The 17913-nt window shown below is 41.9% G+C and overlaps 2 protein-coding genes across 2 annotated transcripts in view; one reads left to right on the top strand and one right to left on the bottom strand.

The window, feature by feature from the left end:
- The window catches only part of LOC132979516 (uncharacterized), a 358936-nt gene that overhangs the window by 46358 nt on the left and 294665 nt on the right, over positions 1-17913 (bottom strand). The gene's annotated exons all lie outside the window — the stretch shown is intronic.
- atp1a2a (ATPase Na+/K+ transporting subunit alpha 2a) overlaps positions 1-17913 on the top strand; it is a 51385-nt gene that overhangs the window by 9021 nt on the left and 24451 nt on the right. Inside the window, exons 5-11 of the mRNA XM_061045364.1 lie at positions 1587-1700; positions 2160-2294; positions 4637-4754; positions 6976-7244; positions 9936-10134; positions 11208-11317; positions 16031-16165. Coding sequence (XP_060901347.1) covers positions 1587-1700; positions 2160-2294; positions 4637-4754; positions 6976-7244; positions 9936-10134; positions 11208-11317; positions 16031-16165 — 1080 coding nt within the window. The remainder of the gene's footprint in view (positions 1-1586; positions 1701-2159; positions 2295-4636; positions 4755-6975; positions 7245-9935; positions 10135-11207; positions 11318-16030; positions 16166-17913) is intronic.

The raw sequence follows: 17913 nt of genomic DNA, 5'->3' as shown, positions 1-17913 counted from the left end.
CACGCTAAGAGTTTGGTCCTCTTAGTCTGAAAGATGAGATGCTCACACTGCCTGCCCCCCCCCCCCCCAATCAGTGAGTGTGACGTCAAAACAACCTGCTGACTCTGGCATCGTTCCTGGCATTAGCACGCAGAAATACTGAGACCAACCGCTGATCGAATGGAGCCAAGCAGCCATCCATACTGCATTTTATTGCTCCGAGTCATTATGCAATCATCATTCAGCGCTCACAGAAACCCCAGACAGCTTTAAAGCCTTGCATAATATACAGTTACATACAGTAGATAGACACGCAACACACATGCACACACGTGATAACTTTAATCTCCCCGCTATTTAATCTCTGCATTCAGCACTGAGTATGTACAGCTGGATGCTCCGGTGAGCCACTTCAAAGCTCCGACTGCCTCTGGCTCCGGCTCTTTGAGCTTTTAAATAACGTACATGCAGGTTTTCAAGATGAAAATCCACCTTAACAGAACTTTACATGTTGCTGTTGTCGGATTAAAACTTAATTTTCATCATTCAAACGGAGGTATTGAGCTGTAAGGCTGCATTGTCTCCTGCTGTTTTGGAAATGTTTTGTCCAGGCTTCTAAATATGATGCTTATGCAATCCACTGCTGGGCTTTAAAATGCATGTTTCAAGCTGGAAATTAAACATTTTTTTTAAGCTTTGTAGATTGAAATGTGTCCTCTCCCAACAGAGAAGCTGCTCATACATTTCTCTACAGCTCGAGGACAAATCTCTCCCATAACCAGAAGAGCCAAAAAAAGTGCTGAGCTTAAATGTGGGAAGAAAAAAACAAAATCATGTATAGACAAAACCAGGAGCTGCAAAGTGAACTCTGAATTGGAGGCAAATGTTTCCAACGCTGACAAGTGACTTTCTGAGGATACAATGTATTTCCTGGTTCAGAAGACGTTGCGATGCAACTGTCGAGAAAAAAAAAAAAAAAAAAAAAAAAAGGCATCCAAGCGGAAAAGAGCAAAAACATTGTGTTGTTGCTGTCAAATGAAAGCAGTATCTTCCAAAAAACTTTTCAGGCTTTAGGAATTGAGTTTTTCCTGGAGAACAGGACACACAGTACACCAGCTGGCAGATGCTTTCATCAGAAGTGCCTGGCTGTCTTGTTTGCATCAGAGGAGAGCTCGGCACATAACTACTCTTTCACTTGTGAAAATATTCAAAAATAAGACGCGTCGGAAATAAAAGTGCCATGCATCTGTTAAGTCTGGCACCGGTTCAGAGGGCGTCTCTTGGTGGCCTGACAGATCAGAGTGTGAGTTCTTGGTTTTCTGGGTTTCGGGAGACAGATGTTCACTTTGAGCGGACCGTCCAAGATGACAGGAATAGTACGAGGATTCAGCTCGGTGACAGCCTCTCCTTTTAAATCTTCCACTAAGACTGAGAGCTTCTTCAGGTCTTAACCCGTCTCTTGCCCTCCCGATGTAAAATGTTGCTCTTTTAAAACCATTAAGAAGTCTGTGAATCCCTTTTCACTTCACTCAGACTCACCAAAACATGATCCAAACTAAGTCCGTAACGACACTGACTCCCCCCCCCCCCCTCCTGTTATTTTTCAGTTGTACCTGGGCGTGGTGCTGTCAGCCGTGGTCATCATCACCGGCTGCTTCTCTTACTTCCAAGAGGCCAAGAGCTCCCGGATCATGGACTCCTTCAAGAAGATGGTGCCACAGGTGAGTTGATGCATTCTGTGTTTGGTGTAGTCTCGGAGCTTTGCGAATCAATAAGCCGTCCCTCAAGTAGGGCTTACACTCCCACTTGAGTGGAAACCTAATAAGCTTGCACAAAGAAAGAATAAATGTTTGAGCCAACTTTGGATTGTGAGTGTGTTTGCATAAAAACTCCTCTCGTGTTATCCACCTCCAGCGCTTCGATTGCCTTAATTCTTTAATCTATTTAGGCTGTTTTCACTCCTTCCTTGTCTCCTTTATCCATACCTGTCTCTGTTTCCTTTTTCCGCCTCTCTCTATCTCCTCCTTTCCCATACCTCTACACCCACTGGCTCCCACTTTTTTTTTTTTATCTCTTCTCCCTCTTCCCCTGACTAAATCCGCTCTCTGTTTCCAAACCTCTCTGCTCCCCACTCTCCCTCTCCCTCCCCGCCCTCTCCCATCCTTTTTTCTGCATGCCAGCAAGCGCTGGTGATCCGGGAGGGGGAGAAGATGCAGATCAATGCTGAGTTTGTGGTGCAGGGAGATCTGGTGGAGATCAAAGGGGGAGACCGCATCCCAGCTGACCTTCGAGTGATCTCCTCTAGCGGATGCAAGGTAGGGGAGGGGGGCTGAGCTCGCCCTCGGGAGTCTTGAGGTGTCAGTGGGATTACAGCAGCTCAACTTCCTATTTACTTTTTTTTTTGGAACACTTTCCATCAATACCTTTAAATAAATCATTTTTCTACATGTTCACTATTTTAAATTTGTGTGAAGGCATGCGGAAATTTGCTCATTTACGAGAATGTCAAACAATCAGAAAATATTGGAACAATTCACCCTGACAATAAAAATGTCAGCAAATTTAGGAAAAAGTCAACTTCATGATAACATTTCACATGCAACCACGACCGTCAACCTGCTAGTGGCACTACAGGAAAGGTCATCAGAGAATATATCCTCTGAGAAATTAGATTTCTGTACAAATTTGAAAATGGCCTCCTGTAGATTTGGGACTTGCAACTGTCTCATGAAGCAGGTTTGTTGGCGGTATAAATGTGGCCTTTAAAAGATGAATTCCTGCACACTGCTCTTGCTCAGCATCACCATTTATTATAAAATACACACCTGTTCGGTCCCTCTGGACTGAGAGCACACTTGACAAAAACTCCAGGGGGACGTCGTGTATTTTCAGATAAATAGTGTTGCTTACCACGAGCAATGTGCAGGATTCTCTCTTTTCAAGGCTCCACACATTGAAACTCTGACATACTGTTTTTACTCAATGAAAGTTGAAGGATTCATGTTAAGGATTAATACTGTAGGGACCATGCATAACAAAGCTTAAAGGTAATTAATTCAGTATTTGGCACAACATATCACTTGGAACCATAACCTTAAATCTGCCACTTGCACAACCGTTATGATCTTTAGAATTGACATCCTCTAATCCTTAATTTCTGCACAACATGTCAAAAGGGGTTCCTGTGGATTTTGGAATATTATATCTCTATTAGAAAAACAACTTTGGTTACTGCAGCTTCCTGAGGATTATTTTTCTGGGAAGCAGGAATATGGTTGGTAAATTTGTTAAGCAATCAAAGACATACAGGCATACTGTACAGTATGACATCCCCAAACCCCAAAAATGTAAAGTAGTTGTAATAGTCATGGTAAATACTTGATGACTCTAAACCTGCTCGTTGCACTTTATTCACAGTCATAACAATATTCATCCTCTATGAACTGTACATGACTGATTGTAATTTCAGCGTCTTGTGATTTATGGAATATTGATGAGGATTTGTTTAAAGATTTTTCACATCTTTTGTGGTTCTTGATATGATGTGCTAAATATCTGCGAGACTCCAAAATCAGAAGGCCTCATCCTCTGAGGATCATGAATGCCAATATTTTATGGCACTCTTTCCAATAGTCTCCATTTAAACCAAATTCTAGCTACAGATTCTGCAGGAAAATACATAACCTGAAGGCACGGGACCAGCTTTTGGTATTGGAAGTGCTTTGATTTTCGTCAGGTGTCCATGTTACAGTTAACTTGTGTTTCGGTAGGCGTTGATTTTATAGAGGAAAACAGACCATGTGGGGAACAAAAAGGGGGAAATGTGATCCCCAAACCCATCAGCACTTGAGGGTTTAGCTGAAATCTTTTTACAGATAACAGACACACCATCTCTCAACACCAACTCCATTCTTGCTTATCAAATTAATGTTGGACTGTAAACAATAGCAATATACAGAAAAATCGAACTTTTGGCTGGAAGTCCTTTATCGCAAACTGCGTGATACACCGGAAGCCCTGAAAAATGGGCAGTCGCTCCCAGAGGCATCTATCATGGTCAGACGATAGGCCCAAAAACGACTTAACCTACTCGGCAGAAAAGAGCGTCAGAAAACATATCATCTGGAAACCATGAATGTCAATGACCAAGTAAAATGCCCGTCCTTTCTTTAGAACTAACAAAACAAACTGTGGATCTGTTATATTGAAAACCTAACAGAAAAGTAAATGTTGGCACCATGACTATCAGTACAAAAAGCTCTCCATGCAGTATTTGTGAAGATATTGCAGTCTGGACTAGAGTGCTGAGATGTCAATATTTAAGGTCTAATGTCAATCTGTTATTTCTCTCCGTAAACTTTCGGTTTGCCGCAGGCCAAACATTTCTGCAAAATGTCAGCCTTTTAGCTCAAACAGAATGTATTTTTTGAGTTTGTCCAACTGGAATTTGAAGAGATTCAGTGCTATAGATTTATTCTCCTGTAGAGGAAAGGGGGAAAAGCCTTAAAGAGCGTTTTGACAGAACAAGAGTGTTACAATATTCCACTTGTTGCTGATAAGTGCTGTTTTTTTTTTTTTTTTTTTTTCATATCCGCCCTGTCAGTCTCTCCTGTTACCTCACACTGCTTCCTTTCCTTTTCTCCCTGCGCCTCTGAAGGTGGACAACTCCTCTCTGACGGGAGAGTCCGAGCCCCAGACCCGCTCCCCGGAGTTCACGCACGACAATCCTCTCGAGACCCGCAACATCTGCTTCTTTTCCACCAACTGTGTCGAGGGTCGGTAGGCCACATCTGGACAAGATTGTCTCTTATCGCTTCTAAATGTCTAAAATGTTTGGTTTTTTTTGTACAGCCATCTGGAGATCAACGTAGTTTGACATTACCACCCAGCCATGAGTGGATTTATGTGCAGGATTTATCAGAAACAGCATTTTCTCCATGCTGCAGTACAACATGTGTGGTTATTGAATTTTTGAAGCGGGAAGATTAGTTTGAGTGTTTTCATTTAAGATTTAATTGGTGGGAATTTTAGGGTTTTTTTTCCCGTTGCTGTGGATAATCAACAGGGGATGTAATAAGCATTTTAATGGAATTAACAACCTAATCAATTTGTAAGGTATAAGGTAGAGTGAGTGGGTCGTCTTCAGTGAAATGGAATCACAAGAGGGTGAGCACTTGTCTTGTCTCAGCCTGAAGGGGATCCTCCACTAGAACAACCCTCTCACAGGTTGTTATCTCACTTATTACCAGACTACTCACTGAAGAAATCAATGTGTCGACACAAAATACTGGATTTGGTATTGATTTAAAAATGATTCATCTCTTCTAATAAACAAACAGTCTGATGGGATCTACAGTTAGAAATGGGTCCACAGCAACGATGAACTTTGTAGCCGTCTAAATGAGCTAACCTAGCTGCTACTGCTCGTAATAATGAACCGAACACTTCGACTGATTATGAAGTGAGACGAGGCTGTTGACATTTTCTTTTTCATTCATTAGTCTTTCAAAACACCATCGTATTCCATACCACCTTCAGTTTCTTGTACTTCTCAGTCAAAGCGTATACTTGTATGTGTCCACCACTGTCATCGTCTCCGTTCTCCCATTTCCACAGTGAACAGATGAAGGCCTAGTGCCTCGTGAAGCCTTACCCGGAGCAAAGAAACCTAAAGGACATTTTTGTGTGCCGACCTTTTGTCTCTTTCTTGTTGCTGTCGTGCACAATTTACCGTGTGTTTCACTGTGGAGAGTGCTCCTCTTACAATTACAGTTTGTCCTGCTGTTCTTTTTAGCAGTTTGTTTTGCTTGACAGTGGTGAGCTATTGAAGGACAGCAGACAGCTGCTATGCAAAATTGGCCAATCAGAATCAAGCATTTAACCCAGCTGTGTAATTACGCAACCTAATGTAAAAATTAATCCAACAGTTAGTCTTAAATAACAATGAATGCGTTCACTCACGTCTCATGAAAGCGCTAAAGAAAAGAGAAAGCTGGCTCTGAACTGCAGGGCTCCAATAAAGCAGAACATTACCGCGGTGACGTTTTGAGCACATCAGCTCTTCATCAGACTACTATGAAAGTGACAACAGATTGAGTATCCATCGTGTAGATACCATTATGAGATGTTTCCTTGACCTGAGAAACAGTTGAGAGAACGATCGAGCATGAAGCTCCATTCAGCTGCTTTTAAGGCGCTTTCAAATGGTTCACATTATTCTGATCAGTGCATTGACTCACACCTTTCTTTCCACAATAATGAACTTTGCCGTCTTATCGTTTACTGCTTGCTTTTCCTCCCTCTGTGTCGGAGGATTTGTGAAAGCAGATTAAAAAAGCACGTTTCAACAGTAAACTCAACTTATGTCTTGCAGTGCAGCCAGTTTGCACTTTACGCCATTTAAGATTTGTTCCTTTGATGTCCTCTTGCATCCAAGTACAATGGGGGAAACGCAGTTTAATTCCTGTGTTTGTTGTGCTCACAGCATTAGAAATTACATTTTAAAAATTCAGCAGCGACATTTTCCCTTCAGACTAAAAGTCCGGTTTTACCGTCCTTTCCTCTGAAAAATCCACAAATCTTGATTTAAGCCCCGGAAAGCGAGGTGTGTGGGTGACATTACTTGTAATTTAACTGATTTAGATTCTTTTCTCACTCCCTCCGTCCTCCACTTAGCATCTGTTAAGTCCACCCGACCATCAATCACTCCCCAACACCTGTGATCCACCTCCATCCATCACCACTCCTCATCCACCCTATCAACCCTCCCTCCTGTTTACTAAATACAACACTCAGCTCCTGCAGTGTCTTACAACCTGTTAACGGTCATTTGTCTCTTTATATATCGCCGTGAGAGGCAGAAACATTTAAAAGAGTGACATCTTCTTGACAAACCACTCTGAGAAAGTCCTGCTTTTCAAACATGCACAGTCTTAACTGTTTAAGTGACACATTTAATCACCCTCCTCCTCCTCCTCCTCCTCCTCTTCTTCTTAGGTACGGCCCACGGCATCGTCATAGCAACCGGTGACCGAACCGTGATGGGTCGCATCGCCACGCTGGCGTCGGAGCTCGAAGTGCGCCGCACGCCCATCAACATCGAGATCGAGCATTTCATCCACATCATCACGGGCGTGGCTGTCTTCCTGGGCGTTTCCTTTTTCATCCTGTCGATCATCTTGGGCTACACGTGGCTGGAGGCCGTCATCTTCCTCATCGGCATCATCGTGGCCAACGTGCCCGAGGGACTGCTGGCTACTGTCACGGTGAGTAGTGTGCACGGCTGTGTTTCTCTATTATTAGAAATGCTCAATGAATGATGTTTTTGCTGGTTTTCATCTAAACAGGTGTGGAGCTCATTTAGTTTTTTTAATTGACATAATGTCCTCTCACACTCTCTGTTTGTTTGTGCTGTAAGAAGACAACTTTCACTTCAGTTTCTAATACATAAGGTCGCTCATGATATTTTAACGGCACTTCTTGGGTGATGTTTATTACTAGTTTAATCCTCGGTTGTCGTTAACTATAACACTACACATACTGAATAAATGTACCTTCGGGTGTGGGTAAGTTAAAGCCCTGCTGTGCGTCTCATACTTTAATGTCCGTCCTTAACATGGCATCACAAAAACAGACAGAACACATAAAAAGTTATACCTCACTTGTCTGAAAGCCACATCACGCCCCCCTAACCGTAACCATGGGCAACCTTAAAGGCAAAGTGCTCAAATGTAAATATAAATGAAATGAGCGTTAAATCAAATAATGTTATTATTATCTCAACCTGAGGAAAATAAAGATCTATAAAATAAAACTTCACAAAAAATAAATCTCATCTCCGTCTTACTTACTTCCCTTTGTTCAACTGAAATGTCCTCATTTCAAAGGTTATGAAAAATAAATCTCATCCCCATTTTACCATATTCTTCTGGGACAGAGAGATGAACTGCACTATGGATTAAAGAGTGTGTGTTGCAAACTGTTTTTTTTTTAATTTTTTTTTAATAAATGCAACTGAGCCTTGGACATAAGTTGTGTCTAAGTATATGAGTTATGGAGGGTGCTGTAATGATTGGGTACGCCCTGATTGTTTTTATGTATATGAAGTTGCTGGTTAGCTTTTTGGTTGTATTCATCTGATATAATTAGCATGTGTGTATTGACTATTAATCTCTATGACTGGTATTAAACACAGGGCTAACAGCATCGTAAGTTCTTGCTAGCCGGTTAGAGTTACATTAATAGATTTATTTTGCAGTTTGAAGCTTGAAATACGTTATCTTGCAAGTTAAAACCTAGTCAGGTCATCAGAGATATTTAAGCATCAACTGGCTAGTTAGGGCTCGAGTATAGACAGCTTTTTTCCCGCTGGCTCCGCTCACGACCTTAGAGCCCTTCTCACCTGCTCGTACTGTTGCTAGGCTACGAAGGTTGTCTTGCAGCACTTCTGCTTCTTTTCGTAGTGACTTTTAAGTCTGTTTAAAAACTGCTCCATATACTTGAATACAATGTAAAGGAATGGTTTTGATTGGTCGGTGAGAGATCAGTGACATTGACGGGCCTGGCGGTGTTCCATTGAGTGAAACTAATTTAAAGTGAGAGCGCTGCGAGAGCTGTGACAAAAACAGTTGAATTAGAAAGCATTGTTGCACTTAGGATGCTGAACTGAATTGGTTTTATATTGAAAGTGTGCGCTGGCAGCTCAGTAAACAGCATTAGCGGTGGACACAGGCCCTCTACTATCCAGCAGGTTTGAAGCAAAAGGAGCATCCATAAAAAAAAAGTCCCTTCTCTTCAACACACAACAAAAATACACCTTTTATGAAATGCTCCTTTTAGCTCTGTTTTGGTCGCCACAAATCCATGAGAAAAATGCCTCCAGGTGTTTTACCTTCTTCACCAGCTGTCTATTAACTTTGGTTGATTAGTAATTGAATCAACATTAATTTAATTTAATCAACAGGGTATCTGTTTTCTTGCTGCGCAGGTTGCTTACAGCGTATAAATTCACTTCTTTGCCCAAAGACAAAATGTGCTGGGGGCCTGAAATAAAAATAATGAGCTAAAAGGGGCTCAAAGGCTCTTGGGAACTTAGGTGGAAATGTAGGCTTTGATATTAGTTCTTCGGAGTTCTATTTTGTCAGCTGTTCCCCATACAGTCATTTCATCCCTTGGTAACAGACAAAATATCGATTAGTGCAGCTTTAATCAAGCCAGTTGTTGAGCCCCTGATGTTGTGCCTGCTGGCTCGCTGTCATGGCTTACTGGCACACTTAAATGGAACCCAGCCATTGTCAATGTTATTAGTTACACCTGTGCTCTTCCTAACTCTAATTTACCTTCAGTGAATGTTAGCTTTGGCGCTAATGACGCTGCGGTACACAGCTAAGCAGGTGATTTATTACTCACCGCAGAAGTGGAAGTGCATCTAACTTTCTCTGCAACGATAAACGAAGCGTGAGCCGAGAAGTACGCCAGTTGGCATTTGAAATGCCATCAGTCGGCATTTCACTGGTCCCAGAAAATAAATTACCTTCCACTGACTGGTTTCTTTAGTTGCTTTGGCTTTAAGCAACACCAGGAGTAGTGAGTGGGAATGTTTGTTTGTGCTGCTTTTGATGTTGTGTGAGTAATACGGTCAATGCGATACAATGTGTGTTGATGTGTCTTTTTACAGCATATGGAATAATGTCTATTCATCGTTTTTTTCATGTGTCTGTGCACCTGCTGTTAACCAGCCAACCAAAACACACTCACACATGCAAACACAGCAACTCACTCAAACGCTTAAGGCATCTGGACCACGCATGGTTTCACATGCACAAACACTTGAACGCACCGGTGCGTACACATGCTCTCTCCCCTCGTTGACTAACAATCATCCATCCTTGCTTCTCCTCCTTCCTCCCTCTCTTCTTGATCCTCTTCCCTTCCCTCACCTCCCACCGTCCTCCCAGGTGTGTCTGACTCTCACTGCCAAGCGAATGGCCAAGAAGAACTGCCTGGTGAAGAACCTGGAGGCCGTAGAGACTCTCGGCTCCACCTCCACCATCTGCTCCGACAAGACGGGCACGCTGACCCAGAACCGCATGACCGTGGCCCACATGTGGTTCGACAACCAGATCCACGAGGCTGACACTACCGAGGACCAGACTGGTGAGACATAAAGAGAGAGAGAGAGAGAGAGAGAGAGGGTGGTGGTGGGGGAGGGAGGGAGAGATGAAAAGACAGAGGGAGGAAGGAAGGAAGCAAAGAGAGGAGGAGAGATAGAAAGAGAAGATAGAGAGGAGTGTGGGAACGCAGAAGTGGGAGTGTGACCACCTGCTGAAATTCATCTGTCCAATGTTCACGCCGCCAACCGACATCGCTGCCCGCACTCGCGCTTGGATTAATTGAGCTGCAGTATGCGAGGGCGGAACAACCCCTCAGATACAAACATGTCTTTTCCCAGAGTCCCCCAGCAAGAGTGCTGCTGCAGAACCAATCAGATCCAATGTGTCATTCCAAACAGCGACGAACGGAGCCAAATTTTTAAAGAAGCTGTTAGCAATCATAAAAAAGATTTTGGAAGAAAAAGTAACAGGTGCTCTATGCATACCAATGAGTGTTGAGTCAGACGATTGTGAAATCACACAATGAATAGCCGGCAGGGTTGAGAAAAGTCAGTTCAGCTGAAACAGTGGAGGCGCTTGAGGAAACACTGTGTGTTCATTTTTCAGACGAACCACACTTGTTTTTGCAGCTTTTTGCAGGTTTTTGCAGGTTTTTGCAGGTTTTTGCACATTGCTTTGTCAAGTTCAACAACTGCAGCCACAGTTTCTGCTGTGAACTTCGTGGTGCTTGACGCTTCTGTATTCTGTTTGCACAATAACAGGGACAGTGACCACTCCACAGAGAGGATGAAAAAAAATAAAAAATGAATGCAGGCGACTGCAGAAGACTTGAAGGGTCATTTTCAGTTCGAGTAGGTGGAGGAAGGAATGAAATTTTGATGCAGGAAGTTTCCAAACAGTGACATTTTTTTCCAGACATTTAAAAAATGAATGTTATTTGACTGACTGGAGCATGTGATTGCTCAACTTAACTGACCTGTGTTGTTCAGCTACAATATCCAGTGCTACTCTGTGAACCGAGAGTTAAGTCTGTGGCATAAATACTGCATGAGCCCTACTTTAAAAAATTTTTTTTTTAAAAACAGTCTAACACAGCTCCCTCTTCTATTCTCCCAGGTTTGGGTTTTGACAAGAGCTCTGCTACTTGGACTGCTCTGTCTCGAGTGGCCGGTCTGTGCAACAGAGCTGATTTCAGAGCGGGACAGGAGGACTTCCCCATCGTGATGGTATATTCCTCCACCACACATATATACACACAAACACACACAAACACACACAGACTGTAGAGGCACTACAACTACCTTTACAAATCAATGCACTGCTGCTTCAGCCTCATGAATTATCTCTGCCCTCTTAGGCAGTGGGGTATAACAGGTTTAGTTTAACCCAAGGACGTTATGCGCAGGCCTTTTTTACACTAGGATGAAATAATGCATGCACATTATTCATAAGACATGATTCTGCCTGCATGGTTTGCCGGTAGGGTGAAGTTAACAGCATCAGGGCAGTGTCAGTCCAGCCGTCACTCAAGAACAAGCAGATGTGGAAGAAGAATTCAGTCCATTTCAGATAGTAGTGCAGCTCTAATTCAATTAAAAAGAAAGAAGAATAGTCCATTATTAGTAGGGGAAACATTATATTTAATTGTGCTACATTATCCATATCCATTATACATTATTAGTCACAGTCCAGGAGAGCTAATTTCCCTACAACCCAAAACCAATTAGAACACATACCTTTACACCTGGGTGACATGTTCCTTCACTGCAGTGAGCTCCGATTGAGTAGCATCGTTTTTGATGCTTTTAAAAATAAAAATAAAACAAGATATCTCTGCCCTAATAAAAGCACAAGCACTCAGTGAAGAAATCCCTTATTCCCATTATACCCGTGTGCCCCACTGATCAATTACATAACCCACCACATGGCCGTTGCAGTCCAAACAGCACTGTCACCTTCAACAGCAACAGGCTCCATTTATGCAAGCTAACCAGGTATAGTGACAACGCTTGCAACACTTTCCCCTCCCCTGATATCTCCACACATGGACTCCACCCCCAGCCTAGAACAAAACTTTTGCGCAGGTCCACAATTTGTATTCTCTCTACAGAGGTAGAAGAGAAGCTGGTTTATACAGGGTCACAAACCTCCTCTGGTGCTTGATTCATGTTATATTTTGACCAAAGCACAGCACAGATGTTTCATTTAGACCACAGGGGGACTGTTTGAAAAGGTGGAAAAGGGGGATAATATGGCCTCTTTAATAATTTAAATCATAAGAACTATTTTTTTCAGCAAAACTACCCCTTTCAGTAACACACTTACATACATCTTATAGTTTTTGTAGTGGCTCAAAGAGGGACTGGGGCTCTTTTTGCGCTTTATTTCAGCACAAGTAATTTGTAATATCGCACCTGGAGGTATGATGCAACATGGCGTAGCAAAGCAGGGCACTGAGTGATGTACAATATCCGGGAGTTGTTGGCACAAGTAAGACACAAATAGGTCAAAGAGGGAATCAGCTAACAAACACATTAAATGTTCGAGCGTCAAATCAAAGCACGGAAGGCTGTTAACAAGAAATCGAGGCTCATTAACATAAGTAAGTCATCACATACAAATGAGCACAGTCATTTATCAGAACAATTAAGACATGAAATACAAGGGTCACACATCAACAGACAGTTTATAACAACATGGTGACATACGCAGTGTAAATACCGACCAAAATAGACCAGGCTACACACAAAGGATCCATCACAGTCGATACAGCATTTACTGTAAATAAATCAGGTAAAAGGAAATGAACAATGTGCTGCCATGCTTTAATCAGGAGGGAAATAACAACATCTGGTATCTCTGTTAAAGCTCCTGTGAGGAACTTTAGGTTTTTGTGAATTTTGGCGCCCCCCTGTGGACAAAGTAGTCAGTCTCATCCCTTTGCTTTTCTTGTCCTGTTTTCTGACAGAAAATCTGATCCTGCTTTCATTTCACAGTCGTATGTGTCACTAGTTGTAAATATTCAGTGGAAAATGTAAAAAAAAAAAATAAAAAATAAAAAGTCTGTTTCTTCAGCATGCTGTGAATCGTCTTGTTCGACACTTACTCCACACTAGCAGCTACAGACATTAAAAATGACTGTTTAGAAATAACCAATCTTCCCTTTGATGGTCTTGTTTTCTTCTGTAGGTCATATAGAGGCGTCACTATTGATTTCTGTTTCATAACCAGCTAGAAACTCCTCACAGGGGCTTTAAAGTAAATTAGTGATGAATCACTCTCATGCATGAATCATACATCAATAGCCTGAATTTCATGCAATTTGAAATAGCAGCGTGTCTTTTAAAGATCTCCCACGACATGATAAATATTATTTTGAAGGAAAGTTCATGTCTTTAAGTTCCACCTGGCTCACCTGTAGTTACGTAGCACACTGATGTTGCAGCTGATGGAGCTGTTAAAATAGCATTGGGCAATTACATGAATTGATGATGCCGTATCTTAAAAGTAAGGAGCAAAAAGTAGTCGTTATATCGATTTTGTAGATACTTCTAATGTAGTGGAGTACAGATAAAGGTCATTTTATGCAAAGAAAGTGAAGTACTTTGATTAAATTTCTTTCTACATACCACCACCTCTAGGTGAAAAAAAGTGCATACATATTTTTTAATGATATAATGTCTTTCCTGTTATTCAAAGGATGTAGCATCTTTAGCTGTCATACGCTCACAGCACAAAATTCCAGATGCCTCAGATTTTAAAAAAACTGCTATGAAAATCATGAGAGTGAAAAATGAATCTATGAGCAGACTATTTCAGACAACAACAGAAAAAAGTGTCTGAGCCAACTCAAACTCTTCACCTGGAGTTTCATCTTCTTCCTTCTGAGAGAAGATTCAGGGTTACTCAGACCGGGCTGGAACTCTTTAAACATTCATTCAGATATCTGAATAACATGTAATGTAGGATGATGTGCCAAGGCGTTGCGGCACAACGGCTGTCAATACGTCGCTAGGTTTCCCTTCCAGTCGTCAGCTGGTCTCCGTCACAACAGCTGCTGCATTTCCACAAAGTTGCATCACATTTGAAAAGCTTTAATTTTCAGACGGTTCTGGAGTACACATGCAAACGAAATAACACACACAGACTTAAGACGGAAAGAAGAAAAAGCCATACCAGCTAGAGTGGGACAGACATACCTCTTAGTTGCAGTGAGTCACCATCTTTGCCCTCCGCTTCTCCCATTTAAGGAGAGTAGAATGAATGAAATGGCGTTCACTGGTGGTGGTGTGTCAGAGTACGGGTGTGTGAAAAGTGAGGCAAAAGATCTAATCTAGTATGTTAGTGATATGAGATCACTTCAGTAGAGTCAAGTTGAAGCCCTTGTTGAGTAAATATACTTGTTTTGTTCTCTGTGGCCCGTCCAGCCTCACCCACATGGTAAAAAAACAACCAGTAAAAATGGTTTGTCAATACCTCTTGACACTCACACTGGTTTACACGCTTAGCCTCCCTCTCACACATAAACACACACATGCTGAGGATAATCCAATGCACCCCTGGAAATAACTCCCCCATACTGCTACACAAACACACACACACACACACACACACACACACTGCTCGGTCTGTGAGTCAATAACATCCCAGTGTTCTACAAACCTGCGCTACACTGACCTGAAGAAAATTCTGTGTGGCTCTCAGCGACAGGGATTACAGCTCCTCGACTCCGGTGAGAGCGCTCCCTGCCACCGCTGCCTCTCCGCCCCCTCAAGCTGCCCGGGCATACCTCCCCTGCATTAAGTGAACAGCCATATCTCCTGACAGCACTCAAACACAGCAGTCAAGGCCCGAGCTGCACTACCATTACAAACAACAAGTCCCCATCTGCACCCGGAAAAACAGAGAAAGAGAATTTCCTTGGTCTATTTACTCATTCATGGAAAAGAAAAGGCACAAACCAGGACAAATCTCGTGGAGCGCGCGTCCTTGTTTTTGCGGCTGTTCATGAATGAATAAACAGGAACAAAGAGAAATCTCGTCATGGTTTCGGCCCCGGTTGGCGCCAGGTCAATCAGTTCAGCGTGGGTTTTTAATAAATTGCCTCCAAGACTAGGAGGGATTGCTGTGGTTATTACAGGATTTTTATCAAGGGAGGATTTTACAGGTTATTATCAGAGGAGACATTTTCTCCTGAAAGATTCAAGCACCAAACAACTCGCTCCGACACACAGGCTGAGGGTGATAAACCTGCAACACAACACAAAAACAAATATCAAGAATGTGCATCTGAAAAGGGGGATAAATCAATTCTGAGCTTTACACAGCGGGCGTCTCTGTGTCAGTGTGTAGATGTCTGCATGTGCAATTATTCAACACTTTTATTCTCGTGGAGGTTTTTCTGGATGTTTAAATGTTTGCACAACAGGTTTTTACAAGTTTGTTAAAATATTCTCAAACTAAGAGTACATGTTTTGATGATTAAATGATGCCTGCTACTTATTAAAATCAAAGCCTTCTCTGCAAACAACTCTGATCAAAAATCATCAAAACAAAAGAAAATGATGAAGTTTTTATTCCTTAAAGAATAAATAGACTTGTAAGCTGCAGCTTAAGTAACTACTTTGCTATTGATTGACTAATGTGTTCCTCCAACAATATTCTTTTCCCATCATCGTGTGAACTTTTCTTAAAAACAGAGTTGTGGTCAGACTTCAAGCATCTGTGATGAAGATGATGCTCAGAAAATGTTGTATCATTAATAACAACTTCATGGAAGTTTAAAAAAACAACAACTTTTAGATGCAGCTTAAGACCGTCGGCGCTTCTTTCCACAGCAGAGTGATAACCACATGCAGTGAGACACGCTACACCACCTTCTTAATATGCATATGTGAGTGACTGTGCTAATGTGGGTCTGTGTGTGTGTTTCCCCCCAGAGGGAGACAGCAGGGGATGCGTCAGAGTCGGCTCTGTTGAAATGCATCGAGCTGTGCTGTGGGAGCGTCCGTGAGATGAGAGCCAGGAACCCCAAAATGGTGGAGATCCCCTTCAACTCCACCAACAAGTACCAGGTACTGCACGCCACAGCGGGGTTACATCATGGCTTTTTTTGGAAGTTCGGATGGTGCAAGTCTGTAAAAAAAAATAATTAAAGCTCCTTTAAGGAGTTTGTAGTCGGCTATGAAACAGACTGAAAACAAATGTTGAAGTCTCTTCATGAGCCGCAAAAAAAAGTCCATCAGCATAAAGATGGAAAATTTCTATATTGTAAATATTAACGCCTGGAACCCTTGCTGCTGGGTAGGTGTGAAACAGCAAGCTGCAGAAACAGCCTCTGGTTACATTTTACACCGCTCATATTGAATATGCATGATATGTTTGGCTGACAAAATCAGAAAAGAGATAGTGTGTACTGCTTTGTCTGGGGGGGGGGGGGGGGGGGGACTTTCAATCTAAGTCACTGCACTTAAAGATCTTTTGTAAAAAAAGAAAATGTAATTTTTAGCTGCCTGAATTAGCGGTACATATTTTTTATTCTTATTTCCATTATTAAACCTAATTTTGCACTTAAAGAAAGAAAAGAAAGATTAGGATTAAACTTCACGTTAAACTGTTAATGATATGCAGAATGTATATGGTCTTTCTCACTTTCTTTATTCAACATAATTCCTCCCTAAAAGGCAGACAGATAAGTGTGTTCATGAGCTGCTGTATGTTTTGTATGTTGTATGATTTGTGTCCTTCCAGTCGGCCCCTCCTCTCTTATAAATAAAACAAACACACTTACCTCTACCCATAATCCTGTGGTGCAGATGTTTGTGTATATTCAGCTGAGGCTTCATCTTTGGCCTCTCAGAGAAGGGAGATAAGGGTTAGTGAAAAACAATGTTCTCACTAAGTGATTCAGGCTTCGAAGCCAATTTGACAAAGTTCCCAAAACCAAGTAAACCCACAGAAACTTTTTTTCTAATTTTGTGAAATAAGTGTAAATTAAAAGAGCATTAACATCCCATTATGAATGTCCAAATAGCTCTTATTGGGCGGCTGTGGCTCAGTTGGTAGAGGCGGTCATCTCTCAACCAGAAGGTCGGGGGTTCAATCCCAGCAACATGTCCGATGTGTCCTTGGGCAAGACGCTTAACCCTGAATTGCCCTCGCTGCTTTATCGGCGGCGTATGAATGTGTATGAATGGGATTAGTTACTTTTGATGGTCTCACTACATAGCAGCCAAGTGTGTGAATGTGTAGGTGTGACCTGCGGTGTAAAAGCGCTTTGAGTAGACAGAAGACTAAAAGTACGTTTACCATTTAAAAGAGCCGTTATCCTCCCCTTAGTGCATTAGAGCCACAGTAAGAAATGGGCTTCAAAAATGCGCTAGTTCGCTTTCTATATTGGGCCCACCACACCGAAGCTATTTGCTGGATCAAAACAATTAAGTTGAACATTTTTGGCTTCATGTTTCACTGAGCAGCTTTCATAGGAATAAAGGTGAAAGGATGTTTCCAGTTCTCCTGACCAAACCATGAATGTAACTAAATCACAAAGTTGTTTTGAGTCCTGCCTTATGAGCTGGTAATAATCGTGGATTCCAAATCTGAATATTTAAATTAAAAAAACAACAACGAGAGACGATAATGAAATAGATACAGAGAGAGGGAATCTGCACATACAGTCACAGTTACATAACTCCTCATTTTGCCTTTATGTATGAAAATGTTTTATAACTCTGTTGGTGCACTTTAAACTGATTTTCTAAAGAATGCATTTCCAAGTCTTGAAAAACAGTTTTTTTTTAAACTTGTTTTGAGTGTATCATGC

This window comes from Labrus mixtus, chromosome 8, assembly GCF_963584025.1.
Source record: "Labrus mixtus chromosome 8, fLabMix1.1, whole genome shotgun sequence".
Lineage (NCBI taxonomy): Eukaryota > Metazoa > Chordata > Actinopteri > Labriformes > Labridae > Labrus > Labrus mixtus.
This window is presented reverse-complemented; position numbering and strand designations above follow the sequence as displayed.